The sequence below is a fragment of the Bos indicus genome, chromosome 8 (assembly GCF_029378745.1).
Source record: "Bos indicus isolate NIAB-ARS_2022 breed Sahiwal x Tharparkar chromosome 8, NIAB-ARS_B.indTharparkar_mat_pri_1.0, whole genome shotgun sequence".
NCBI lineage: Eukaryota > Metazoa > Chordata > Mammalia > Artiodactyla > Bovidae > Bos > Bos indicus.
In genome coordinates, this window is record NC_091767.1 from 84,718,813 (window position 1) to 84,746,594 (window position 27,782).

A 27,782-nucleotide genomic window follows, 5' to 3' on the forward strand; every position below is an offset into this window, starting at 1 on the left:
TGACCGGCTTCCGGGGATAAGGCCGTCCCGGGGTGGCCAGATCCTGGAGCCGGGATGTGGTCCTCGGTGACCAGCTCTAGGATACCAGGAAGGGGACGAGATGAAGCTACCGCCCCGACATCTCCTGGGAACTCGCGCAGGCACAGCTGCGTCCCTTGGGCCCAAGGGCTCCTTTCCCTGGGCTGGGCCTCGCGGACTCTGCCAAGGCTGGGACCGAAGTTCGAAGCCGGAGTCCGAGTGCTGCGCCGCCGGGAATCGGCCCCTCTTCTGGTTACCGGCCCCTCAGTTCGCAGCACCGCCTCTTCCGCCCCTTCCGCCGGCCCGCGTACGTCAGCTGGCGCCGCCCCGCCCCGCCGCTGCCCGCCCGCCCGCCCGCCCGCGCGAGGCCGCCTCAGCTTGGCCTGGGCCTGGAGCGGCGCACGGCGCAGGTCCCTCCCCGCCATGGCCCTGGGAGGCGGCAGCACATGGCGGCCGCAGCGGCCATGAGCGCGCCCGCGGCTCGGCCCGGCCCCCCCTAGAGCCCGCCGCCCCGGCCCCGGCCCGCGCCACGGCCCCGCCGCCCCCGGCCCCGCCGCCCCGCCGCCCCGCGCCCGCCGCCGCCGCCGCCATGGGCGTGCAGGGCTTCCAGGACTACATCGAGAAGCACTGCCCGAGCGCCGTGGTGCCGGTGGAGCTGCAGAAGCTGGCCCGGGGCAGCCTGGTGGGCGGCGGGCGGCAGCGGCCCCCGCACACGCCGCTGCGCCTGCTGGTGGACGCCGACAACTGCCTGCATCGCCTCTACGGCGGCTTCTACACCGACTGGGTGAGCGGCGGCCAGTGGAACCACATGCTCGGCTACCTGGCCGCGCTAGCCAAGGCCTGCTTCGGCGGCAACATCGAGCTCTTCGTCTTCTTCAACGGCGCGCTTGAGAAGGCGCGGCTGCACGAGTGGGTCAAGCGGCAGGGCAACGAGCGCCAGACGGCGCAGCAGATCGTCAGCCATGTCCAGAACAAGGGCACCCCGCCGCCCAAGGTCTGGTTCCTGCCGCCCGTCTGCATGGCGCACTGCATCCGCCTGGCGCTCATCCGCTTCCACGTCAAGGTGCGGCCAGCCGGGCGGGCAGGCGAACTGGGGTCCGCGTGGGCCGGGGGCGGGGTTGGAGACTGGGGCCGGGCGTAGGTCTGCGTGAATTTAAGGGGTCGCTTGAATTTAAGGGAGAGTGGGTCGGGGTTAGACTAGAGTTTGGGGGACCAGGGATGGGCCAGGGGGCTGGGCCTGAGTCCGGTTTTGGGGTCTGGGGCCAGGGTCCAGGCCTGGGTTGGAGTCTGGAATTCGGTTGGGGTCTGGGCTCTGGGCAGGCCAGGGTCTGAAGTTGGAGCTGGGTCGGGTTTGGGGGTCTGGGCGCGGGGGACCGCAGGCGCCTCTCTCCTCTAGGTCTGACCTGCTGCAAAATGGACGCGCCGCCTGGAGCCCGGCCGGCTGCCGAGTGCCCGGGGTCTGGGAACCTCGGCTGCACCAGGCCGGCCGAGAACCGTAGGACCAGCGGATAGCTGCAAGCTTGGAAGGTGCAGTGCCACTCGCGGAGATCCCGAGTATTCCTCCACACTTTGAAGCAGGCATATTACTAACCTGAACTTTTACGAGACGCCTTTTTCGATTTTGGAAGGCTTGAACAGCAACAGGTTTTTTGTGGGAGCAAGTGAACTAGATGGCGACAGGAAGGGGTCTCCAGCCACTGCCTACTGCTGTCACCCCGGTTCGACCTGGGCAAGGTCTGTGGAGTTGGTTTTCTCTTGAGAACGCAAGGCTAGGTCCAGGTTCCCAGTAAGGTAACAGTTTTTAGAGAAATTGTCGGGTTTTTGTGTGTTGGATTTCAAAGAATCATAGTTTGACATGATTGACATGATGGAATATTGTCGGTGCTACGATTTAGTCTGCGTGAAAAAGTCTTTGGTTCTGTGTGTCTCATGTGAAAGGAGTGGTCCAGGATCAGGCAAAGTCAGTGAATTAGAGTTTCCAGGATTTATTTCTCTCTGCACAGTAAGAACTCCACCACTTTGGGCTGTGCACTCAGGTAATCAGAGCTTTGGCTGTCCAGCATTCTGCTCTCCTTTTGGCAGAGGGCTCCTCCCTGAACTCAGGCCAAGGAGTGCTTCAGGACCTAGCAGCTAGGGCAGAGATAACATGCAAACCAGTGACCCTTGACTTGAGTGTTGATTGCTTCGTTTTTCATCGTTCTTCGTTTACAGTTCTTAAATTCTTCGTTTTATTTTTCTGAGTTTGGCCACTCTGCCTTCCAATGTGCTTATTATTCCTTTATTTCTGCTTGAACTGTGTTTGATCCCAAAGTTTGTGAAATTCGAACTTCCTGACTGCTCTTGCCTGTGCTGAGATGGTGGTGGTTAAGCCTAAAGTGATAGCGGAAGTCCCACCCCGATCCTAATGCAATTGGTGACAGGGTTTCTAAGTCTGCGGGTCGAGGCTGCTGGAAAAGCTGCTATTGGTCTGTGAATATGGCAGAGACCTAGCCTGCGTCCCTGGGGAAGATCGGGTGAGAGCAAGGGACTGCTGTTGGCATTTTCTGCCCTGGAGCCAGGGCTCTCTGAGAAGTAAGACAGTGTAATTCCCCGGTGTGATCCACCTCCAGAAGATGCTTTGAGTGTTAACACTTTTGTCTTGTACAAAGATGGAAACTACTTACTACTGAAAAGACGATGAGCTTTTTAGTCAAATGGCTTTCCAAGGAACATCATAAATTTTACTTAGGATAAGATTCAGTGTTTGAACATGGTCTCTATCTTTTGAAAGAACTGCTATCTACTTTTTTAGTTGTAAAATTTCTTGATATTTGTCTTTGCGCCCCTATAAATGTCTCACCTGCTAGGTGCTTAGAATTTTGAGTAAGAAACTAGAATTAAGATCATTACTTCCATTTAGGTTTCTGGACTCAAGATATAATTGAGTGTATAATCACTTTGCTTTAGATAAACTTTGAATTCCTGATATAGAATCACAATATAATGTTAATTTTACAGTTTAATATAGTAGTGACTCAATTAATTCCCTGGTGTACACTTACCAGGCAGGCTCACCTTTTTGGAAAATGCCTAAGAAATTTAGCTGCTAAAAATTTCTCAGCAGCCAAATGAGAGGTCAGGAAGTTTTGGTATAGTGATCTGAAAAGAAAAAAAAAAAGCTTTCTGTTTCCTCATTGAAGAATCAACTACTCTCCCTTGTAGACTGCCCTCTCCTTTTCAGATGTAATTCTAATAAACTTAGTTACCTGTTTCTAAAGTCAGCTTGAGAAAAGGGTGCAGAGGAAAGTCTGCCATAGGCAAGCGCACCATTAATAGCAAGAAGTGACACTTCACAAGGGAGAAGATAGAAAATGCTATAAAAAGCACACGTAATTCTGAGGCATCTTTAGAAACAAATGAAACAACCCTATGTACTTCAGTAGCCCCTGAGGGGTAGTATGGTTTACTCCATGAGGATGGTTTGGGGGAAAATGTATGTTCAGCATTTTCTAAGGAAGTGAAACAGCATATACTGTTTTTTAGAAAAATGCCTATTAAAATGGTTAAGTGAATTAAAACCATGATGGCATATCACTACATACTTGTTAGAATGGCTAAAATAAGTAATTCCGGCAATGCCAGAATGCTGGCAAGAATGCTGAGCAACTGGAATCGTCCCACATGGCTGGTGGGAATGCAAGATGGTATGCCACCCTGAAAGATAGCTCCCTTAGTTTCTTATAAGATAGGTTTACCATAATGATCCAGCAGTTGTACTCCTGGGTGTTTTCCTAATGAAACTATTATTCACAGAAAAACTATACTTGATTGTTCGTAGTAGTTTTGTTCATAATAGCTCAAACTGGAAGCAACGAAATATCCTTTAAGAGGTAAATAGTTAAGCGATGGTACCGTGCAGTACTACTTAGCAGTAAAAAGGGAGAAACTACTGATACACACAAGGAAGCCAGGCTCAAAAGGTATGATTCTATCTGTATGACGTTCTCTTGCAGATAAGGCTGTAAATGGGGACCAGATGACAGGTTACACGAAGATGTGAATATAAAGGGACAACAAGGGAGAGCTTTTTGAGGTGATGGAACTGTTCTGTAGCCTGATGGTTGTGGTGGTAGCATGGTTTTAAAATTGTAGAACTATACATCAAAAGTAAATTAAAGTTAATTTTGTTGTATAATTTTTTTTAAATAAAAAAAGGTGAAGTAAAAATTGGCAAAGCAATTTACACAAGCATCTTACTGTATATAATGTTGGGCATATGAAGCATTTTTCTTATAAAAATCTACCATTGTATTGACCTCCAGGGTTCTGTAAACTGGCAGAAAGGCTTAATTTCCTGTCAGCTTTGCTTTGAGAAATCTTTTTTGGCTTAGAGGAGTATGTCTTCACTAGAGTAATAATTGTATTTCTTTAACCATTAGAAGTTGGCCCACACATCAGCTAATTTTGTTCAGGTCATTAAACTGCCTGGCCTGAATTTGGCTTCTGTTCGTTACGAGGAGCATTTCCTCTTGTGTGCCTTGAGTCATCATAACCTTTGAAACTTAGTGAGGACTGATGTTTACTTAAAAATCTTGGTGGCATTAAGTTCCTGGAACTTTCCTAAATGTTTCTTCCTCAAGACTTGTGGTGGTGTTGGTGTGCAGGTTTATAATGAAGTCCTTGTGTATTCACTGAGATCTCTCGTAAAGCCAAGCTGGTGTTTTAAGTCACTGGAAGAATGTGAGATTAGGCTGTGGCCTGAGATCTTGTGGTGATGCTCTTTCTTTGTGTCCTTGATGGGGGTAGAGGGACGACTCTGTAGGGCTCCAGTTCCATGCTAGGTTCTCTCTCATGGTGCTGTCTCTTTTAGCCCTCAGTGTTTTGTTGCTAATTTTATATGGCAAGAAATGGGATTGCTGATTGAGCAGTGTCTGGGGAAAGGTAACCAGTAACCTCTTTAAGAGGGAAGTAGTGTGCTGAAGTCAAAGTTCAGTTTCATTGTGTAAGAATGCTATAGGGGTGTGCCTACCTGCAGTTCACTCTCAGGTCAGATCTGATAGCAAAAATGCTTTTGCTAGATAGCACAGTTTCTATCCAGGAGACACTGAAAACTAGCAATATACTTTTATTCTTAAAGATCACTAAGCTCAACATTCAGAAAACTAAGATCATGGCATCCGGTCCCATCACTTCACGGGAAATAGACGGGGAAACAGGGGAAACAGTGTCAGACTTTATTTTTCTGGGCTCCAAAATCACTACAGATGGTGACTGCAGCCATGAAATTAAAAGACGCTTACTCCTTGGAAGGAAAGTTATGACCAACCTAGATAGCATATTCAAAAGCAGAGACATTACTTTGCCAACAAAGGTCCGTCTAGTCAAGGCTATGGTTTTTCCTGTGGTCATGTATGGCTGTGAGAGTTGGACTGGTAAGAAGGCTGAGCGCCAAAGAATTGATGCTTTTGAACTGTGGTGTTGGAGAAGACTCTTGAGAGTCCCTTGGACTGCAAGGAGATCCAACCAGTCCATTCTGAAGGAGATCAGCCCTGGGATTTCTTTGGAAGGAATGATGCTGAAGCTGAAACTCCAGTACTTTGGCCACCTAATGCGAAGAGTTGACTCATTGGAAAAGACTCTGATGCTGGGAGGGATTGGGGGCAAGAGGAGAAGGGGACGACAGAGGATGACATGGCTGGATGGCATCACTGACTCGATGGATGTGAGTCTGAGTGAACTCTGGGAGTTGGTGATGGACAGGGAGGCCTGGTGTGCTGCGATTCATGGGGTCGCAGAAAGTTGGACATGACTGAGCAACTGAAGTGAACTGAACTGAATTGATCAGGGAATACTTAGAACTCTAAGTTGACCACATTATAAGTCAAACCAGCCATCCATTTAAAATACTCATTTAAAATTACCTATTTTCTTCAAGTGTGCCAGTTTGGTGACTGGTTTATTTCATTTAGCCTAATGTCTTCAAGGTTCATCCATATTATAACACTGGGTCAGAAGTTCCTTCCTTTTTTCTGTCTCTGTTGTGTGGATGAACCACATTTACGTCATGGATTCTTGGGTTACTTTCCCCTTGGGCTATTGTGAAATAGCCAAGTGAATAGCACTGATGAATAGTGCTCCTGTGAACACGGTTGTGCAAAAATCTTTTGGGAGTCCCTGTTTTCAGTCCTTTGGGATATGGACCCAGGAGTGGGATTGCTGGGTCATTTGGTATTTCTATGTCTCAAGGAATCACCATACTGTTTGCCACAGCAGCTCCCTATGTATATTCTATATATCATATATTATCATAGTAGTTTTAGTTTTAACGTTAATGTGATCGCTACATTATTCAGCAATTTTGCTTTCTTTATAAGTATATAAACAGTCTTTTCCTGTCTATACTTACAGTTCTGATTCTTTTTAATGCCATGGTGTTCCATAATTTATCCATCTCCTACAAATGGTATGATACATATGCTTGGTGGGTCCAAGAGTGTGCACATTTTAAAAGCCTTACAAAACTATGGAGGTAACTTTGCCAGACCTTGAGATTTTTCAAGAAAGTCAGAAGTCCAGATTTTTATTTGAAATCATCCCATTTAAAAAAACACCTTTGAGCCAAGCAAAATGTACTCCAGGCTAGATTCAGCTCTTAAGACACTGATTTGTGACTTTAAGCACTGATATTTATCAACAATTACCACCCATTTCTAAACCCCCCCCCCTGCACCCCGCTTCTGGCCTTTTTTACGATTAAAGTTAGACTTATCAAAGCCCACTGCCTCTTCCCTTCTGCCTTGCTGAACCCTTTTTGTTTATCAAAGCACTTCCATTTCCTGGAATGAGTTGCCGTTTCCTTCTCCAGGGGATCTTCCCAACCCAGGGATTGAACCCACATCTCCTGCACTGCAGGAGGATTCTTTACCACCGAGCCACCAGGGAAGTCTATATGTGCATAGTATCAGCCTCAAAAGAGATAATATTGGGGTTTATGAGAAGAGTATATAACAGAGAGGGCTTCCCTGATGGCTCAGTGGCAAAGAATTGTGGGTTCAATCCCTGGGTTGGGAAGATCCTCTGGAGAAGGACATGGCAACCCACCCCAGTATTCTTGTCTGGGAAATCCCATGGACAGAGGAGCCTGGCAGGTTACAGTCCGTGGGGGTCTCAAAAGAGTTGGAAACGACTTAGCAACTAAAAACGAAACTATGCACATACTTTTTCGGCTTTTGAGAGATTCCAGTGCACCCTTTTACTGTTCTTAAAGACATGAGCAGCTAGTTTAGCTAGTTTTATATACTTGGAGATTATTTCTACAATATCCAATTCAGCACACAAACTGATTATTTTCATCTCTCATCTGGCCTCAGATTACTCACCTCTAGTGACTGTTGTAATTTCACTTTAGCTACCCTGGAGTTTGTTCCCCATGATTATCAGGAAGAATGATAAGACTTCAAACTGCATGCTCCCCCGCCCCGCCAACCTGAGCACTACTGATGTATCCTTCATTCTTTTTTCACTTTCCACAATTTTTCCTTCTCCCAGTCTGTTCTGGTTTCACTTTTAGCCCTAACTGGTTTGAACCTCATGGTTACCCACTTCAAAGTTACACTTAACCACCCTAGAATCATCTTTGGCATTTTTATCATTCCGTCCTCCACTCCCTGCAGTATGACACGTCAGTTCTAGCCCAGCAGCCTCTCACACTTTTCTTCCTCGTTTCTAGTATCCCCAACATGTGAACTTACCAAATTTACCGAAAAGGCATAAGTCCTTGCAAACGTGCTGGTGGGTTGTAAAACCGAATTATTGGGTGTTTATTGGCATTTAAAAAGTTGACACAGAATAAAATAGAATAAAAAGTAGAATACAAGACATATACTAAGGGTAAGTATCATTATATTAAAGTGTGTCTTTACTGTGGGTGGTCTCTGGATCGCCTCTGGATCTGACTGGGCCCCCACGCCTGGTGTCAACAGGGGAACTCCTCTTGTACACAGTGTCAGAGCAGCCTGCAGGGTCGTCGGGTGAGTCACTCTCCTGGCAGTGACTAGAACGGAACCCGTAATCCAAACCACTATTTAGGCTTTTAGACCCTCCTGCAGTCTGAGTCCATTCTACCTTCTGTCACATTCACAGTTCTTCTATTATACTTTTAAAATGCTCCCAACCAGACTGTTCACTGTTTCCTGACTGATGTTGCTCCCTCTTGTCTACCCCACTTTTGCTTGTTAGAATTTTACTTCTACCACAAAGCCCATCTCAAAAGCTTTATTATAGCTACCTGTGTATGTATCTCTCCCACTAACTATAAGCTACTTGAGACTGGGGACTAATTTTACTCCTCCTTTATGTTTAGTATAGGCATTCAGCTTGTTAATCATATATTTGCCTTGTTCTATTTATATAGGCAGACGAATGTAATTATTTTCTTTTAAAACCTGGATCAATGGCCATTAAGTAAGATTTATTTTCTCACCTTAAATTTCTTATACTCTCTTTTCTGACTTGTTCCCAATGATGATTTACTCTCCCTTTAGCAAATATTGAGTGCCTGTTATAGGCCAGGCATGGAGGAGTGAATATAACAGAAACAAATGGAATTCTTTAAGGCATTTAATGGAAGCTGGGGCTCCTTTTCCCCAGTCAGTGTTTGGAACTTTCTTGGATGCCATAGGACAGTCTGTTTAGTCAGTGAAGAGTAGTGAGTGGTTCTCAACTGGGGCTGAGGACTGGTGGTTTGGATAGTGTGTAGAGATGTTTTTGATTGTCACAACTGAAGGCATTTCAGCTGCAGGCTAGGAATGCTGCTAAATGTTCTACAATGCACAGTTCAGCCCCGCACTAAAGAATTGCCCATTCCCAAATATCAGCAGTGCCAGTACTAGGAAATCCTGGTGATAACAAGTCAGAGAATTCTAGGCTTTGGGCCTTAGTGAAGCCATAAAGTGTTTGAAACAGGAAGAGAAGTAATTAAAAAGAGTTGCAACTTAGTTTTCTAAATAAGATACATAAATATACGTACCTTCTCTCTAATATATTTCTAGACCCACGTTTTGTTTTATACAGTGAGAATTCATACAGTGGACAGGAATTAATTAAAACATACTACACATTCCAGTCTTAGTATGAAATTGACCACAGGAATAAATGCCTCGTAATATGAAGAGGAGTTACTTTTTTAAAAAGTTGAGATGTAGTGGGCATTCAGCATTATATTAGTTTCAGGTGCACAGCATAATGATTCGTTATTTTTATATATTTTGAAATGATCACCCCGGTAAGTCTAGTTAACATTCATCACCATACATAGTTATTCTTTTTTTTTCTTATGATGAGAATTTTTAAGCCTTCTCAGCAACTTTCAAGTATACTCTGCTTAGTCTCTCAGTGGTGTCCGACTCTTTGCAACCCCATGGACTGTATGTAGCCCGCCAGGCTCCTCTGTTCATGGGGATTCTCCAGGCAACAATACTAGAGTGTGTTGCCATGCCCTCCTCCAAATAGAGATGACCCTTGAAGAGCACAAGTTTGAACGGTGCAGCTCCACATATATGTGGATTTTTCCTCAATAGTAAATATTACAGTCCTACAACCAAATCTGTGGTTGGTTGAATCAGTGGATGCAGAACCACGAATGGAGGACTAACTATAAAGTTATACACAGATTTTTGACTGTGTGGAGAATTGGTGCCCGTAAACACCTCCCTCCTGGTTGTTCAGGGTCAACTATAACTGGAAGTTTGTCCCTTTTTATTTCCATTATCTATTTTCTCAACCCTTACCCTAGGAAAGTGATGCTTTAGGATTTGGAAAGTTAATTTTCCAATGGATTTATAGAAAGAATTTTATAAATAGAACAATTAAATGTATTAATCAGAGTTCAGATAGAAATACTCTAAAATCCTGCAAATGTCTCTGTATGGCTGACATTGTTTGTTTTTAACTTATGTTTATGTTTTCCCAAAGAGTCTGCCTAACAACAACATTTTCTCTAGAAAGTCCTTTGATGAATGACCACCATTATGCAGTCCCCTTTGTGAGACAGTGTTAGCAGAAAGATGGTAGAAAGTTTGTATTCAAACCCAGAGTCTTGTCATTTCCATAGGTAAGTAGTCTCAGCTTGGTTACCTGGTGCAGAGGCTTTATCTTTGAGTAAACCCTTTATGCTGCTTAATTTAGGAATCATGTTGAAGAATAAAAGGGGTGACTGCTTAGGGTAATTGGTTGAAGTTAGCCATCATTTCTCCCTTCTTATACGTGATTTCTATCAAACCTTGTTTCTAGGCATCTTAGAACTAGTGTAGAGTTGAATTCGGCACACTGATTTATCTGCAAAGGTGATGGTGAATCTGTGAAATTAAGGATCTGTGATCTAGAAGCGTGTTTCTTTTGTACCCTGGTTACTTGCCTCCCACTTGTCTCTGGAATAAATTTATTTCTTTGGAAAAATCGAAGCTACCCTGTTGATATTAGGCTAAGTATTGTGGGGAGATATACTGAAAGGGATATTACTGGAGGGTTGAGTTTTCATGGCTCTGGAATGTACTGTTCATCTCCATGAGCAGGAGTGCCAGCCAGTCCAGACAAGGAGGGCCTCACTTGACTGCTTGGATAAGCATAGGCTCCATGGGTTTTCAATCTCCTGTACTTATGTGGGGGCTTCCCTCATGGCTCAGACAGTAAAGAATCTGCCTGCAGTTTAGGAGACCTGGGTTCGATCCCTAAGTTGGGAGGATTGCCCTGGAGAAGGGAACGGCTCCCCACTCCAGTATGCTTGCCTGGAGAATTCCAAGGACAGAGGAGCCTGGCGGATTCTCATACATGGGATTGCAAAGAGTTGGACATGACTGAGTGACTTTCACCTTCACTCCTGTGAACCATGCCTGTGTACTTATGTGAGCTATAAAATTTTTAAATAAAAGAGTTTGCAGGTGTCACCCCCGTAAAATAGATTGCATCAATCTGAGATTCATTTTTCTAAATTCCAAAACTTGAATTTTGATGTTCTGAAACTGGATTTTTAAAAAGAATAGTATTGCTAGGAGTTAACGGAATCATTAGATTAATATAGCAGGCTGAATAAACACTGAATACAAATGATGTTGGTATTTCTACATTCCTTTTATCATTTTATTTTTTATTTTAAAAATTTATGAAGTTTAACTTGCATTTCTTTTATGACATTTACTCTAATTTTTTTTTAAGCAGAGAAAGAAAAGAGTTTTATTTTGAATAAGCATTGAACCAGATTGCAGTTGCATCACAGACAACATGCTAAAGAGATTGCAAAGAAGAAATCTCACCCTTTTATGTAAGCTGGCAGATATTATATGTTACATATATATTGTCATTACTCAGAGGAAAGATAAAACTTCTCTTTTGACAAGTAGGAAGTTATGTCTTGGCACCAAGTGCCTAGGTTTCCTGAGAAGACAGGGAGATGGGGTGCCACTCTCTTTTTATCATTATATATTTTTATTGTTTAAATTGTGATAAGCTATGTACATAGCAAAAGTTTTACCATCTTAACTATTTTTAAATGGAATTAAGTACAAACTTTCCTTGCGTATATGCAGATGACTGATTCCAGGATCCCCCTCAGATACCAAAATCCAGAGATGCTCAAGTCCCTGATGTGCAGTGACATAGTGCAGTGAGTGCAGTCAGCCCTCCGTATCAGTGGATGCGGAACCACTTCTACACTGTCATGCAGTCGTCACTGCCGTCAATCTTCAGAACTTCCTCGTCTCTCCCAAGTGAAACTGTGCTCGTTGAGCACTAACTCCCCGTTCCCCTCTGCCAGCCTCTGGCAGCCACCGTTTTACTTTCTTGTTTCCATGAATCTGACTACCTCATGTGAGTAGATCACACAGAATTAATTTTTTTTAACTGCATTTATTTCACTGAGCATAATGTCCTTGAGGTTCATTGTGTTGTAGCATTTGTCAGAATTTCCTTCCTTATTGAGGCTGAATAATAATGTGTTGTGTGGATAGACCCATTTTGCTTATCTGTTCATCTGTCAGTGGACACTTAAGTTGCTTCTACCTCTTGGCTATCATGAATAATATTGCTGTGAAAATGGGGGTGCAAATATCTGTTTGAATCCTTGCCTTCATTTCTTTTGAGTATATGCCCACAAATGGAATTGCTGGTTCATATGATGATTTTATATTTTGAGATGTGTTATACCGTTTTCCTTAGCAACTGCATCATTTCACATTTCCACCAGCAGTGTGTGAGGATTCAGGTTTTTCCAAATACTCGCCAACACTTGCTTACTTCTCTTTTTTTTATAGTAGCCATCTTAATTGGTGTGAAATCATATCTCTTTGTGGTTTTGATATACATTTCCCTATGACTAATGAAGTTGAGAATCTTTTCATGTGCTACTCCCTTATTTTAAAAGAAATCGCTTTTCCTTGCTTTTAAGACCACTGTAAACAATTCTTATAGAATAACCAAGAGCTGTATAAGGTAAAAAACTTTGTTCAGCTACAATTTCAGATTTCCTGAGGAGGAGAGATTTACTTTTAGAGACATTGCTAATGTATGTCATGACACTGAAATTGCTCTTTAAACAACAGTAAAATCTTCCACCAAATTGGCACTGACTTTCATGTTCTCATTTTTCAGCTCAACTTGTTTAGTTCAGTCACTCAGTCGTGTCTGACTCATTGTGACCACATGGACTGCAGAATGCTAGGCTTCCCTGTCCATCACCAACTCCCGGAGTTTACTCAGACTCATGTCTATCGAGTTGGTGATGCCATCCAACCATCTCATCCTCTGTTGACCCCTTCTCCTCTGCCTTCAATCTTTCCCAGAATCAGGGTCTTTTCCAGTGAGTCAGTTCTTCCCATCAGGTGGCCAAAGTACTGGAGCTTCAGCTTCAGTATCAGTCCTTCCAATGAATATTCAGGACTGATTTCCTTTAGGATGGACTGGTATGATCTCCTTGCAGTCCAAGGGACTCTCGAGTCTTCTCCAACACCACAGTTCAAAAGCATCAGTTCTTAGGTGCTCAGCTTTCTTTATAGTCCAACTCTCACATCCATACATGACTACTGGAAAAACCATAGCTTTGACTAGACGAACCTTTATTGGCAAAGTAATGTCTCTGCTTTTTAATATGCTGTCTAGGTTGGTCATAGCTTTTCTTCCAAGGAGCAAGTATCTTTTAATTTCGTGGCTTCAGTCACCATCTGCAGTGATTTTGGAGCCCAAGAAAATAAAATCTCTCACTGTTTCCATTGTTTCCCCATCTATTTGCCATGAAGTAGTGGGACCAGATGCCATGATCTTAGTTTTCTGAATGCTGAAGTTTAAGCCAACTTTTTCACTCTCCTCTTTCACTTTCATCCAGACGTTCCTTAGTTCTTCTTCACTTTCTGCCATAAGCGTGGTGTCATCTGCATATCTGAGGTCATTGATATTTCTCCCGGCAATCTTGATTCCAGACTGTGCTTCATCCAGTCCGGCATTTCGCATGATGTACTCTGCATATAAGTTAAATAAGCAGGGTGACAGTATGCAGCCTTGATGTACTCCTTTCCCGATTTGGAACCAGTCTGTTGTTCCATGTCCAGTTCTAACTGTTGCTTCTTGACCTGCATACAGATTTCTCAAGAGGCAGGTCAGGTGGTCTGGTATTCCCATCTCTTTCAGAATTTTCCACAGTTGTGATCCACACAGTCAAAGGCTTTGGCATAGTCAAAGCAGAAGTAGATGTTTTTTTGGAACTCTCATGCTTTTTCAATGATCCAACGGATGTTGGCATTTTGACCTCTGGTTCCTCTGCCTTTTCTAAATCCAGCTTGAGCATCTGGAAGTTCTCAGTTCACATACTGTTGAAGCCTGTCTTAGAGAATTTTGAGCATTACTTTCCTAGCATGTGAGATGAGTGCAATTGTGCAGTAGTTTGAACATTTTTTGGCATTGCTTTTCTTTGGGATTGGAGTGAAAACTGACCTTTTCCAGTCCTGTGGCCACTGCTGAGTTTTCCAAATTTGTGGCATATTGAGTGCAGCACTTTCACAGCATCATCTTTTAGGATTTGAAATAGCTCAACTGGAATTCCATCACTTCCACCAGCTTTGTTTGTAGTGATGCTTCCTAAGGCCCACTTGACTTCACACTCCAGGATGTCTGGCTCTAGTGAGTGATCACACCATCGTGGTTATCTGGGTCGTGAAGATCTTTTTTTGTATAGATCTTCTGTGTATTCTTGCCACCTCTTCTTAATCTCTCTTGCTTCTGTTAGGTCCATACCATTTCGTCCTTTATTTGTGCCCTACTTTGCATGAAATATTCCTTTGGTATCTAATTTTCTTGAAGAGATCTCTAGTCTTTCAGCTCTATTGTTTTTCTCTATTTCTTTGAATACATCACTGAGGAAGGCTTTCTTATCTCTCCTTGCTATTCTTTGGAACTCTTCATTCAAATGGATATATCTTTCGTTTAAATGGGTATCTCCTTTGCCTTTAACTTCTCTTTTTTTCTCAGCCATATGTAAGGCCTCCTGACAGCCGTTTTGCCTTTTGCATTTCTTTTTCTTAGGGATGTTCTTGATCCCTGCCTTGTGTATGGTTTCACAAACCTTCATCCTTAGTTCTTCATGCACTCTATCAGATCTAATCCCTTGAATCAATTTGTCACTTCCACTGTATAGTCATAAGGGATTTGATTTAGGTCAAACCTGAATGGTCTAGTGGTTTTACCTACTTTCTTTGATTTAAGTCTGAATTTCGTAATAAGGAGTTCATGATCTGAGCCACAGTCAGCTCCCAGTCTTGTCTTTGCTGACTGTATAGAGATTCTTCATCTTTGGCTGCAAAGAATATAATCAGTCTGATTTCGGTATTGACCATCTGGTGTTGTCCATGTGTAGTCTTCTCTTGTGTTGTTGGAAGAGGATGTTTGCTCTGATCACTGCGTTCCCTTGGTAAAACTCTGATAACCTTTGCCCTGCTTCATTCTGTACTCCAAGGCCAAATTTGCCTGTTACTCCAGGTATCTCTTGACTTCCTACTTTTACATTCCAGTCCTGTATAATAAAAAGGACATCTTTTTTGGGTGTTAGTTCTAGAAGGTCTTGTAAGTCTTCATAGAATTGTTCAACTTCATCTTCTTCAGCATTAGTGTTTGGGGCATAGACCTGGATTTCTGTTTTGTTGAATGGTTTGCCTTGGAAATGAACTGAGATCATTCTTTCATTTTTGAGATTGCAACCATTCTGAGTACTGCATTTTGGACTCTTCTGTTGACTGCGAGGGCTACTCCTTTCCTTCTAAGGGATTCTTGTCCACAGCTGTAGATATAATGGTCATGTGAGGTAAATTCACCCATTTCCATTCACTTTAGTTCACTGATTCCTAAAATGTCGATATTCACTCTTGCCGTCTCCTGCTTGACCACTTCTAACTTACCTTGATTCATGGACCTAACATTCCAGGTTCCTAAGTCAAATCTACAACTGGGTGTTGTTTTTGCTTTGGCTCCATCTCTTCATTCTTTCTGGAGTTATCTCTCCACTCTTCTCCAGTAGCATATTGGGCACCTACCGACCTGGGGAGTTCATCTTTCAGTGTCCTATCTTTTTGCTTTTTCATGGTGTTCATGGGTTTCTCAAGGCAAGATAACTGAAGTGCTTTTCCATTCCCTTCTCCAGTGGACTACGTTTTGTCAGAACTCTCCACCATGATCCGTCCGTCTTGGGTGGCCCTACATGGCATGGCTCATAGTTTCATTGAATTAGACAAGGCTGTGGTCCATGTGACAAGTTTGGTTAGTTTTCTGTGATTGTGGTTTTCATTCTGTCTGACCTCTGGATAAGGATAAGAGGCTTATGGAAACTTCTGATGGGAGAGACTGACTGAGGGGGAAACTGGGTCTGCTTGAAACAGCTCTACTTGAGTAGGTAGTAAATAGCCTGAATAAGTCTTACGCATCTAAAACCTAGCATCTAGAATTCTTTGGATAAAGGTCAGAGCCTGATTTTTTTTTCCCCCCCTCAGAATTTAGCTCAACTTATATCCTCTTCTGTTCAGGTTAAGTTACATCTTTTAAATCTGGCAGTTGGTTGGAGGATGTGTCACATTATCCCCTGAGCTGAAAATTATTCTAAAGAACGACATAGGGTATTTTTTCCTTTGTGTTAGAAAATCTAAGAACTTAGGTCCTGCATGAAAAGCATGAAGAAGCAGATCCTTTCTCACAGAGCTTACTAAAAGTAAATAGTAGCTGACATTTGTTGAGTGCTTATTGTTTGTGAATGATTCTGAGCTGTTTATGTGTAGTAACTCATTTAGTCATCACGGCTACCCTCTAAGGTAGGGGAGTACTATTATTTTTACAGATGAAGAGATGGAAGTACAGGAAGTAGGTAGTGGAGTTCACCTACCTGGTGCCAGAGATACAAAACCTCACTGTACAAGTGCTTCTTCACTGGAGATTAGGAGTAAGGAACAGTGTTACTTTTTCATTCTTACTGGACTTTCCCCATAGCTGCTTTCAGCATTAATAAATAAATACATTTGCAAAGTAGCTTGAGAATTCTTTAGTCATTATTCTCTGTAAAAAATAGTGAATTTTTGATATATCTGCCTTTTTAATAATGAAAATTAAAACTGTTGAGATAAAAAGATTTACCTAAGATTCTGTGGCAAAAATATAGTAGCATAAAGTTACCCCTAGCTAAATATGAAGTACTTCATTGGGACCAAATATAGGGCGCTTTGCCAACTACTGAAGATCTTGAACATGAAGATCTTCTACTGAAGATCTTGTATACACTGTGTTTCTTGGTGACGCCGTGTTTCTGGGTGGAGAGGTGAGGTGAGATGTTTGGTGGTTCCCAGCCTGGTTGTGATACCAAAACACATATCAAAAGTCAACACTGACTGCTCTATGCTGTGTACACAGGAGCTCCAGGGTTTCACACCCTTGATCTGGAGTTGCATTTTGATGCAGTGGTGATGGCAGCCATGGCAAAGATCAGTCAAGGCCTAGTGCCTTTTAAGGTGGTGGGTGGTCTTTGGTTCCTAGCCTGGGGTTTTCTGTAAGAAGGTATGCATAATTCCAAGTGTGGCTCACTCTGACAGGAGGCCTTAACCCCTTCTTTATCACCTGGAAGTAGGTAGGTCTCAGGGCTTAATTTTTTAGCTTATTTTATACTCTTTGGGAATTCAAATTGAAATAATCTTCCCAATTGTATTTGATAGTTTTTACTCATTTCTAAAATAAGAATTAAGAACTAGACACAGCGTGTTCATTAAACATCATGTGCCCAGTCTGAGCCAGGAGCTGGAAGGCTAGGGAATTGGAGAGACAGACAGAGGGACAGGGATAGAGCAGATAAGACGGGAAGCGGGAGAGGGAGATGTTCGGACCAGAATAGAGACACACTCAGAGCAGAAAGAACAACAGATACCTTTTAGACCCTGATTCTCAGAAGCTTAGTCTCTAGAATTTAATTTTTATTTTTAATTAAATAACTGCCTCTCAGGCTTTGTTTTGATACAACCCAGGCATTTTCCTATCTTCACCCACACCTTGCATTGAGTCTTCTTTTCATCCCATCCAATTCTCTGCCCCAGATTCTTTACCAGGCTCTTTGATGTGAGTCTTGAAGAGTTGTTCACTGGACCTCTTACAGGTATTCTTGGTTGTTGGATTTGATCCATCCATTCATAGGTTTATGCCATCTGTGTTGGGCTTTCCTACCTCCCTCAGTTGGACTGTCTGGGGACCCAGAGTTATGTTTTCATATGATAGACTCTTGGAGACTTTGCCTTTCATGCCATTCAGTGCTTTGTTCCCCTGATGAAATAGTTTAAAACAGTCTCCCAGTCTCTTGCAGACTTTTTTTTTTTTTCTTTTAAAAATAAACTTACTTGGGAATAATTTTGGTTTATAGAAGAGTTACAAAAATGGTACAGAGAGTTCCTAAATGTCCTTCACTCAACTTCCATACATGTTAACATCCTAGTTAATAGTTTAAAAGTATTAAAACTAAAAAAATTAACATTGGTACCTCAGATATGCAGATGATACCATTGCTAATGGCAGAAAGCAAAAAGGAACTAAAGACCCTCTTGATGAGGGTGAAAGAGAAGAGTGAGAAAGCTGGCTTAAAACTCAACATTCAAAAAACCAAGATCATGGCATCTGGTCCCATCCCTTCATGGCAAATAGATGGGGAAAAAGTAGAAACAGTGGCAGATTGTATTTTCTTGGGCTCAAAAATCACTGTGGATGGTCAGTGCAGCCATGAAGTTAAAAGATGCTTGTTCCTTGGAAGAAAACCTATGACAGACCTAGACAGTGTATTAAAAATCAGAGACATCGCTTTGCCAACAAAGGTCTGTATAGTCAAAGCTATGGTTTTTCCAGTAGTCATGTATGGATGTGAGAGTTGGACCATGAAGGCTGAGCACTGAAGAATTGATGCTTTCTTATTGTGGTGCTGGAGAAGAAACTTGAGAGCCCCTTGGACTGCAAGGAGATCAAACCAGTCAATCTTAAAGGAAATCAACCTTAAATATTCTTTGGAAGGCCTGATGCAGAAGCTCTAATATTTTGACCACCTGATGTGAAGAGCCAACTGATTGGAAAAGACCCTGATGCTGGCAGAGATTGAGGGCAGGAGAAGAGGGCAATGGAGGAGATGGTTCGATGGCATCATCAACTCAATGGACATGAGTTTGAGCAAACGCTGGGAAATGGTGAAGGACAGGGAAGCCTGGCGTGCTACAGTTCATGAGGTCACAAAGAGTCAGACATGACTGAGTGACTGAACAACAACAAGTGTACCATTAACTGCATTATGTATTTCATTCAGATATCTTCCATTTTCCACCCGTATCTGTTTTGGATTCCCTGTTGCCTTTAGGCATCTTGTCTCCCTTGGTGACCTCTGGCTTCTGCTAGTCTCTGTGTGACCTCAACACTTCGGGAGAATTGATCAGGCATTTTGTAGGCTGGCCTGCAGTTTGAGCTGTCCGATGTGTTCTTGTGATCTGGGGAGAATGCTGCAAGGACGCAGTGCCTGTACAGTGGTATTTACAGGCATCTGCTCGGTGTCATGTCTGTTGTCCCCTTTGCTGGTTTGGTTCTTTGGAGGCTGTCATAAAGTGCAGCATACATTCAAGGGAGGGGTGGGGTTAAATGGCACCTGTTGGGAAGGGGTTTTACATTACTATTTGAATTCTTCTGGGGGAAGAGTTGTCTCTTTTATTTCATGTATTTGTATCAGTATCGACTCACGTGTTCATTGTACACTTTGGTTATACCCAGCACTACATTATTTGTTTTGTAGCACAGATTGTTTCAGCTTTGGTCATTGGGCATCTTTCAGGTGGGCTTTTGTGTGCCGCTGACATACCCTGTCCTTTGTTTTGTGATCACTACCTTCCTTCCTGGCACCACAAGGTAGATGTCCCAGGCTCATCTTGGACTTCTCTGCCCTGGCGTTACCCACTTTTTTCCCAAAGGCTCTGGTCCCTTTTAGTGGAGAATGGTATTTAGAAACCCGATTGGAGTATAGATGTTCTTTCTCCTGGAGTGACTGCTTCTTGGCTCTCTGCTGACAGATAGGAGATGTATGTGTGTGTTTATAGACCAGCCCACATGCACATGCTTACCTCTGATGATTTCTGTGACTGTGTTGTCATCTGTGGATCTCTCCATGGCTAGCCCAACACCACAGGAGCATGCTAGCCTCCTCCCTTTGCACATTTGTAACCCCATTCTCTGACAGGGAGATACCCAGATCATCTCCCATTCCTTTACCCCAACCTGACACATGTGAAAATGGTTGCAGAGTTGTTCACCGGCACCGCTGTGACAGACAGTTTACAGTACAGTTCAGTACATTTGTCAGTTTGCATCGGGCCTAGCGTTCCTGACTGCTGGCTAATTTTTTTTACATTGTGCATATTAAAGTTTATTCCGTGTATGAGGTGTACAGTGATGTGCGCTTGTACAAATGTAGAGTCATGTTGTATTCATCAACCAGACTCTTTCATTTAGGTGTTCTGTGAGGCTTTTATTTTCCTAATTGAGTAACTGTTAGACCATACTTCCATTGTTCCTTTACTGAAAAGGATTTTATGTTTAATGTTCTGTACTCAGTCACGTCTGACACTTTGCAACCCCATGGACTGTAGCCTGCCAGGCTCCTCTTTCTGTGGGATTATCCCATCTAGAATACTGGAGTGGGTTACTATTTCCTACTCCAGGGGATCTTCCTGACCTGGGGATCGAACCTGTATCTTCTGCATTGGCAGGCAGATTCTTTACCACTGAGCCACTAGGAAAGTTTGCATTTCTGTTACCCTGTGGCTCTTAATGCCATGTAGCCTTTCCTCAGATAAAGGCATAATAGATGTTAACTAGTAAGGAAGAATACTAGGATTTTAGAAGGTGAAAGAACCTTGAAGATTCATGAATTTTACCTTCCTCACCAGATAGGTTGGGCATCAAGCCAGAACCGGAACTTGGACTTTTTGGTTTTCCTCCCCATCACTCACGGTACTTGAAATAGGAAAGATGAACAGGATGAAAGATGAGCAAAGGGCACAGATTGCTTGACCTTGCTTTATTATGTTTATTATTTATTGAAGTACAGTTGATTTGCTTCCCTGATAGCTCAGTTGGTAAAGAATCCGCCTGCAGTGCAGGAGATCCTGGTTTGGTTCCTGGGTCGGGACGATCTGCTGGAGAAGGGATAGGCTACCCACTCCAGTATTCTGGCCTGGAGAATTCCATGGACTGTATGGTCCATGGGGTGGCAGAGTCAGACAAGACTGAGCGACTTTCACTTGCTTTACAGTGTTGTGTTAGTTTCTGGTGTATGGCAAAGTGATTCAGTTATATACCTTGCTTTAGATTTGAAGTCTGTGTTTTCTTAAGGGTGGGATTTCTTTATCTTTTGTTTTAGGAGATTAATCGGCCTTCCCTGGTGGCCCAGACAGTAAAGAATTCTCCTGCAATGCAGGAGACCTGGGTTTGATCCCTGGGTTGTGAAGATCCCCTTGAGAAGGTAATGGCTAGAGAATTCTATGGATAGAGGAGCGTGGAGGGCTTCAGTCTATGGGGTTGCAAAGAGTCAGACACGACTGAGCAGGCTCCTTTATCTTTTGTTTTAGGGGATTAATTCTAGCAGACAACTATTTGTTTCATGTTAGATGTGCTTTGGGAGAGGATTAAGATATTTAATCAAATGAACTTATAAAACAGAAACAGATTCACAGACTTAGAGAACAAATTTATGGTTTTAGGGTGAAGGAGGAGGATGGGGTAAAAGATACTTAGGGAGTTTGGGATGGACCAGTATACACTGCTGTATTTAAAATGGATAACCAACGAGGTCCTACTGTATAGCACATGGAACTCTGATTGATGTTATCTGGCAGCCTGGATGGGAGAGGAGTTTGGGGGAGAATGGATACCTGTGTATGTATGACTGAGTCCCTTAGCTGTTCACCTGAAACTGTCACAACATTGTTAATTGGCTATAGCCCAATACAAAATAAAAAGTAAAAAAGAAAAAAGATATTGTTAATCACTTGCAAATTAGTCTTGTAGTGAATTATTAATAGTTCATTTACCTCACTTTTTAATGCCAGTCTGAAATCAAGTGTTCAGAATGAACAGGGAATTGTGTTTGGGAAAGAGTCTGTAGAAGAAGGAAATGACTGTGAAAAGTGCTACATCCCACTCTCTCCAGATAGATGAAACTACTCTATAAGGCTCTGATGGATGTTGGTTTCTACTGATTAGAGTTTATCCTATTAACCTTTATAAATAATTTAAAGACTGGGGGCCTCTGAACTGGAACCCCCAGAGTTTTTCATTTCTTAAGTAGTTTTTACTGTATGCCAGGCACCAACCTAGACCCTTGATACACAGATGAGCAAGTTGTATGCCTTGTCTGGTGAGCGATGGATATGAAAGGAGGAATATTTGACCCCAGGGCAGTGGCATAGAGGTGGCCTTTTTCTTTGAAAAAAAGTTTTTTTCTTTAAAAAAGCATAATTGCACCACCCTGAACCACCGTGTCAGTTTTTGCTTATTCCTTTGTGGTTGTATGTACCGAATATTGTGTTCTGAAATGGTTTTGTTTAATATTTTGTTCCAAGCTTTTCTCAAGTTTCTTCACAACATTGTGTAGTTTCTGTCTTTGCCTAGCTCCTTAATATTATTTTTCCCATAGAAGGCTACCTTCATCCTTTTTATGCTCCCAGCATTTTTTTTATCTGATAGGTTGGTTTCTTAGGCTGTATTTCCTGGAGTAAGATTACTGCAGCATCAAAGAGTATGAGTGCTTTGCAGCTCTGGAAATGTATTGCCTGTTGTTTTGCATTGCCAGTAGCCTTCCTTGAAAACCTGCCATAGACCTGTCCCGCCTGCTGTGACTCCATCACCTGCTGCTTACCCCTGGGTCACTAGGATGGGGCTGCAGATACCACACTCACGTCTGAGCCAGTACACTTGCTCTTCCCCTGCTTGTTGAACACCCTTCTGAGTGACCACACAGGGCTGGCTCCTTTCCCCTTGTAGGGTTATTATGAGGGTAATGAGGTAATATGCTGTGAGGCATGTAGACAAAGGGTGCTCAGAGAGGATGTCTCTGGACTGCTCTCGTCCTAGAGCTGGGCAGAGCTAGGTTCTGAACTGCTCTTAGCCTCAGTTTCCCAGAAGAATAGGTTAATAAACTCTCTTGCAAAACATACATTATACACTGACTCAACTCATACCTTTAATTCTGCCCCATCTGGTGGCTCAGTGGTAAAGAATCTGCCTGCCAAAGGAGGAGACACAGGTTCAATCCCTGGGTCGGGAAGATTCCCTGGAGAAGGGAATGGCTACCCACTCAATATTCTTGCCTGGGAAATCCCCTTGACAGAGGAGCCTGAAAGGCTGTATAGTCCATGGGGTCAAAAAGAGGCTGGACATGACTTAGCAACTATGTAACCATAATCTCCTTTACAGGATATCTGATTCTATGAAGCAAGGAACCATGCCGCCTTTTCTAGATCTGTGAGGGGAGTGGAGCAAGGGAATGGTACTTACAATCTCTTTTCATTTCAAAAACCTCTTAGGAGATTGTGCAGACTTAATGTTAAAGATGTCTGGAAAACAGGAATCACTGGTGATTTTTAAATGCCTTAAGACATTGCTGTAAATATAAAATTCTACATAATAAAGTGATTTGAGGTAGAGAGCATGGACTCGAAGATTATAATTTCTAGATGCAGCTGGCCTAATTTTAGAATTTTTTTAATTATAGTTTTCTGTACTCTCACATCCATACATGACTACTGAAAAAACCATAGCTTTGACTAGACAGACCTTTGTCGGCAAAGAAATGTGAGAATTGGACCATAAAGAAAGCTGAGTGCTGAAGAATTGATGCTTTTGAACTGTGGTGTTGGAGGAGACTCTTGGGAGTCCCTTGGACTGCAAGGAGATCAAACAAGTCAGTCCTAAAGAAAATCAGTACTGAATATTCAGTGGAAGAACTGATGCTGAAGCTGTAGTACTTTGGCCACGTGATGGGAAGAACTGACTCTTTGGAAAAGACCCTGATGCTGGTAAAGATTGAAGGCAGGAGAAGAAGGGGTCGACAGAGGATAACATGGTTGGATGGCATCACCAACTCATTGGAAATGAGTTTGAGCAAGCTCCAGGAATTGATGATGGACAGGGAAGCCTGGCGTTCTGCAGTCAGTGGGGTCACAAAGAGTCAGACACGACTGAACTGAACTGAACTGAACACATGTTCATTGTTATTGTCCCATATGCTCAATGCCTCAGGATCTATATTAACTAGTAGACAGATAGGTGATGGATAATACTTGGCTTTTATTTTTGTTTAGAAAATCCTTCTGATCATTTTACCTATTTGCTGTGATCTTCTTTGAAGAAATTATTTTGGTTTCACTGAGAGTGTCTGACTTCTCCCTTTGTCTCCTTCTTTCTCACTTCATTTTCCTCCTCTGTCTTCCCCTTCTCCCCCCGATCCCCTTCCTTCAAAATACTGTCGCAGGGGCCACCTGGTGTTGTATAATTTTAAATGGGGTGATCTTCAAATTTGGTAAGAATTGAAAATTAATCTGCGGTATGGTTGGGATCATAAGTTACTGACCAGAGATGTTTCTTACTGAAATTCTTATTTGAGCAATGTGCCTCATACTTTATTATGGCAGTTTTGACTATTTGGCTCTCTTGCATATCTTCCATATCTGGCAGTTGCAGATTCTGTACAAATATGTCTGCATATAGAGCGCATGTTGCAGTGGTACTGGCCTCTGATGAAGTGCTCTTCTTACTTGCACAGGTTGCACAGAGCATTGAGGACCATCATCAAGAAGTGATCGGTTTCTGCAGAGAAAACGGCTTCCATGGCTTGGTTGCATACGACTCTGATTATGCACTGTGCAACATCCCCTACTACTTCAGTGCCCACGCCCTAAAACTGAGCCGGAATGGGAAGAGTCTCACCACGAGCCAGTACCTGATGCATGAGGTTGCCAAGCAGCTGGACCTGAACCCAAACCGCTTCCCTATCTTTGCCGCTCTGTTAGGTAAGTGGCAGTGTAAAGCTCTCTCATTTTGTGAACAAGTTCTGTGTATCAGGAACATACTGATTTTTTTTTTTTTTTTAAATTTCAGTGCTAGAATATTTTGGATTGTGTCTTAAATTTTAGAAAACCAGGGAATGGGCTTCTCTTCAGTAACATTCTTTACTCATTATTTTTTGCTGATAATGTATGTGCTTCTTTTGTTCTTAAGTGTTTGTTTATGTATTGTTTTGTCTAGGCCAATAAACTAACTTTGGGGATAAAATGCTCTTAAAGTTTCGGGGAAATAACATTTAAAAATCACAAATGCTAATATGTTCTCACTGTGAAAAACATTTAAACCTTTGACACAAATTACAGAAGAAAATTTGCTGTGAAGTTAGCACTGTTCTGTGTTCCCCTTGTTTTCAGGATTCTCACTACTTTAAAAGGAAAACAACAGAAATAAACTATCCTACCTTTGTTTCCAAAGGCTGCATCTTAAGTAAATGTATGCTGCTAAGTCGCTTCAGTCGTGTCTGACTCTGTGTGACCCCACAGACGGCAGCCCACCAGGCTCCCCCATCCCTGGGATTCTCCAGGCAAGAACACTGGAGTGGGTTGCCATTTCCTTCTCCAATGCATGAAAGTGAAAAGTGAAAGTGAAGTCACTCAGTCGTGTCTGACTCTTAGCGACCCCATGGACTGCAGCCTACCAGGCTCCACCGCCCATGGGATTTTCCAGGCAAGGGTACTGGAGTGGGGTGCCATTGCCTTCTCCAAGTAAATGTATAAATATCTTTAAAAACTCCCTTGGAGAAATTCTTTATGCTGAATATCTAGAAGGGATGAAATCTTGTTTTAACTAAGATTTTATATATAAATTTTTCTCTTTAAAGTAACTTGGTAAGCCACCAGGGAAGTCCAACTTGGTAATAGGTAATCCATTTATTACTTTATGTCTGTAGTTTATAGTTATTTCTATCTTTTCTGTCAGCTTCCCTTTCTTGTGCATGTCTCTTAGCTACTTGAGTATCTGGCTCTAGTTTGCTGAGAGTTTGTTAAAAATGTGAAGTGTGTTCTGAGCAAAACCCTTCTGTGAGTAAAACCCAAGAACTTCAGTGATGAGATTGAGAGCTGTTTGGGAGTACTCAGGCCCTCTTTGAGAGATGTGTGGTCTTAAGAAAAAGTGAGATCTTACTGCACTCTCTGTTTTTATTCTGCAATGCTTAGCAACAGGATCTGGTTGTGCTTACAAGGGGGACTATATTGTGGGTTCTTTTAGAAATTTCTAATTAGCAGATTTTTCAATAAACATTCCAAAAGAGTTTTATACAACTAGAAATTATAGTGAGGGAGCCATAATTTTTCATATGTAATTTGGTGATAACATTTCAAATTGTGTAACTACAAATTAATAAAAAAAAAATTCTGATTTTACAAATTGTCTTTATTTGGATCCAATCTCAAATACATGTCTTTAAGTTAGTACTTGGCTATTTTCTGTCCATTTTCTTACTGAACTCTTGTGACTTGGGATTCAGAGGATTAAAACCTAATTTCTAAATGCATATAGTACTTTTATGTTTTCAGATATTAAAATATAAAGGGATATTTCCTCAAATGTTAAAAAGTGATGAAGTGGATGGACACATGAAAAGTTTCGTATTTGCTTAAATGTTATACCCATTGACTTGGGCATGTTAATTGACTTTAAATGAATGGGAATATTGCATACTTTTAGAATATGGATACCTTAGCTACCCTGGGAAGGGCATTTGTTTATCTTATTTAAGAAACATTGAATAAATTTCTTGGGAGATAATACCAACTAATAGTTTATGAAATATTAAAAGAAATGAAAAATAATAACATTGTGAATAATTTAGTAATGAATTAATTTAAGGCTTGAAATTTCTTCAAAAAATTTAGGCGAATTATAAACTCTTAATTGGGTGAGCATTTTTAGAGTATTTTAGTTTAGATTTTGTGTGAAAATTTCAGTGTCCTCATATAAGAAATATTATTTTTCCTTTTTTTTAAATAGAAAGTATAATTTCTCCTTTTTGTAATAGAAAGCATAGCAATATAAGATGTTTTGTTTTAGAAAAGTTGAGTGAAATACTCATTTAAGTCTGTGGCCCAAGTTTTAACAGACTATACTTGATGTTGGAATTGGCTTAATATTTTTTCAGATAGTGGCTTCAAAAACAAATCTCAGATGCTTTATACTTCACACTGATGTTCTGCACTGTCTGTGAGCAGAGGAAGGCAATACAGAACTCAGTGATTGACGGTTTGGGCCTGGCTCTGCTCTCGTGGATGTCGTGACAGTTCGGCAAGCCTGTGTCACGTGTCTGTGTCTAGCATATTAGGAGTAGCAATGCTGAGACGTGCTCACCTTGTCTTGCCTTCTGCTAGCAGCTCAGTAATGCATCTGCTTAGTGTGGAGGTGACTAAATCATAATATACAAATCACAGAATTATTTAGGAAATTATTGCTTTTAAATTGTATCAAAACAACTAACAAATATGTTAGTATATCAGGCATCCAAGCATTATATTGAAGGGAAAATGTTTACCCCCAAAAATGTAGTTCCTCAGCTGAATATAGTTCTTACCTGTGACATAGCCCCGGGGATATGCAGAGAGCTGACGGACACTTCTTGGGGGTAGTGCAGTCCGTGCTTTGTACATCTATTTTGTGGGTGGTGCTAGAAATTTGAGGAGGAGGGTGTTGATCCATGTCACAAACTGCAAGCATTGTCACTTAACCTTAGGTTTTATAACTGTGTAGATTCTGCATCTGCTGTCGAACCTACTTCACAGAATGCAGTTTGAGCCATAGTCTCTCATAAACACATGAAAACTTGTATCAGATTGGTATTTGGCATCTGGCATTGTCAGATTGACCTTAATACTGTGCTGGGGAGTTACTTAGGTTTTTATGCAGTTTATTCAGTTTGAATGCTGTTAAGCCTATAATGGAAATGTACTTGAAGCAGCTTCAAGAGATTGGTCTGCTGTATGTTTTGTGTTAAAAGATGAAGAAATATTCTCAATGTCTGTGTGGAAGTTCTGTGCGGTGTATTAAATGAGGTGGTCCTAAGGAGTTATATTGCAAAGTCTAAAACTAACAAAGATAATCTACAGGTTATAACATGCAGTGATATTAAGTTTCCCCTGTGTCAGTAATGGCTTTTGTGGTATCCC

At 42.2% G+C, this 27,782-nt stretch overlaps 1 protein-coding gene across 2 annotated transcripts in view; it reads left to right on the forward strand.

Annotated features, from left to right (window-relative positions):
• Positions 1-401: 401 nt before the first annotated feature.
• The window catches only part of FAM120A (family with sequence similarity 120 member A), a 115,962-nt gene continuing 88,581 nt past the window's right edge, over positions 402-27,782 (forward strand). The window contains exons 1-2 of one of the 2 annotated variants that reach the window (XM_019966605.2): positions 402-1,081; positions 24,347-24,593. In XM_019966605.2, coding sequence (XP_019822164.2) covers positions 608-1,081; positions 24,347-24,593 — 721 coding nt within the window. In that variant the 5' untranslated portion in view covers positions 402-607. The remainder of the gene's footprint in view (positions 1,082-24,346; positions 24,594-27,782) is intronic. The other variant, XM_019966604.2, reaches the window with a different exon arrangement.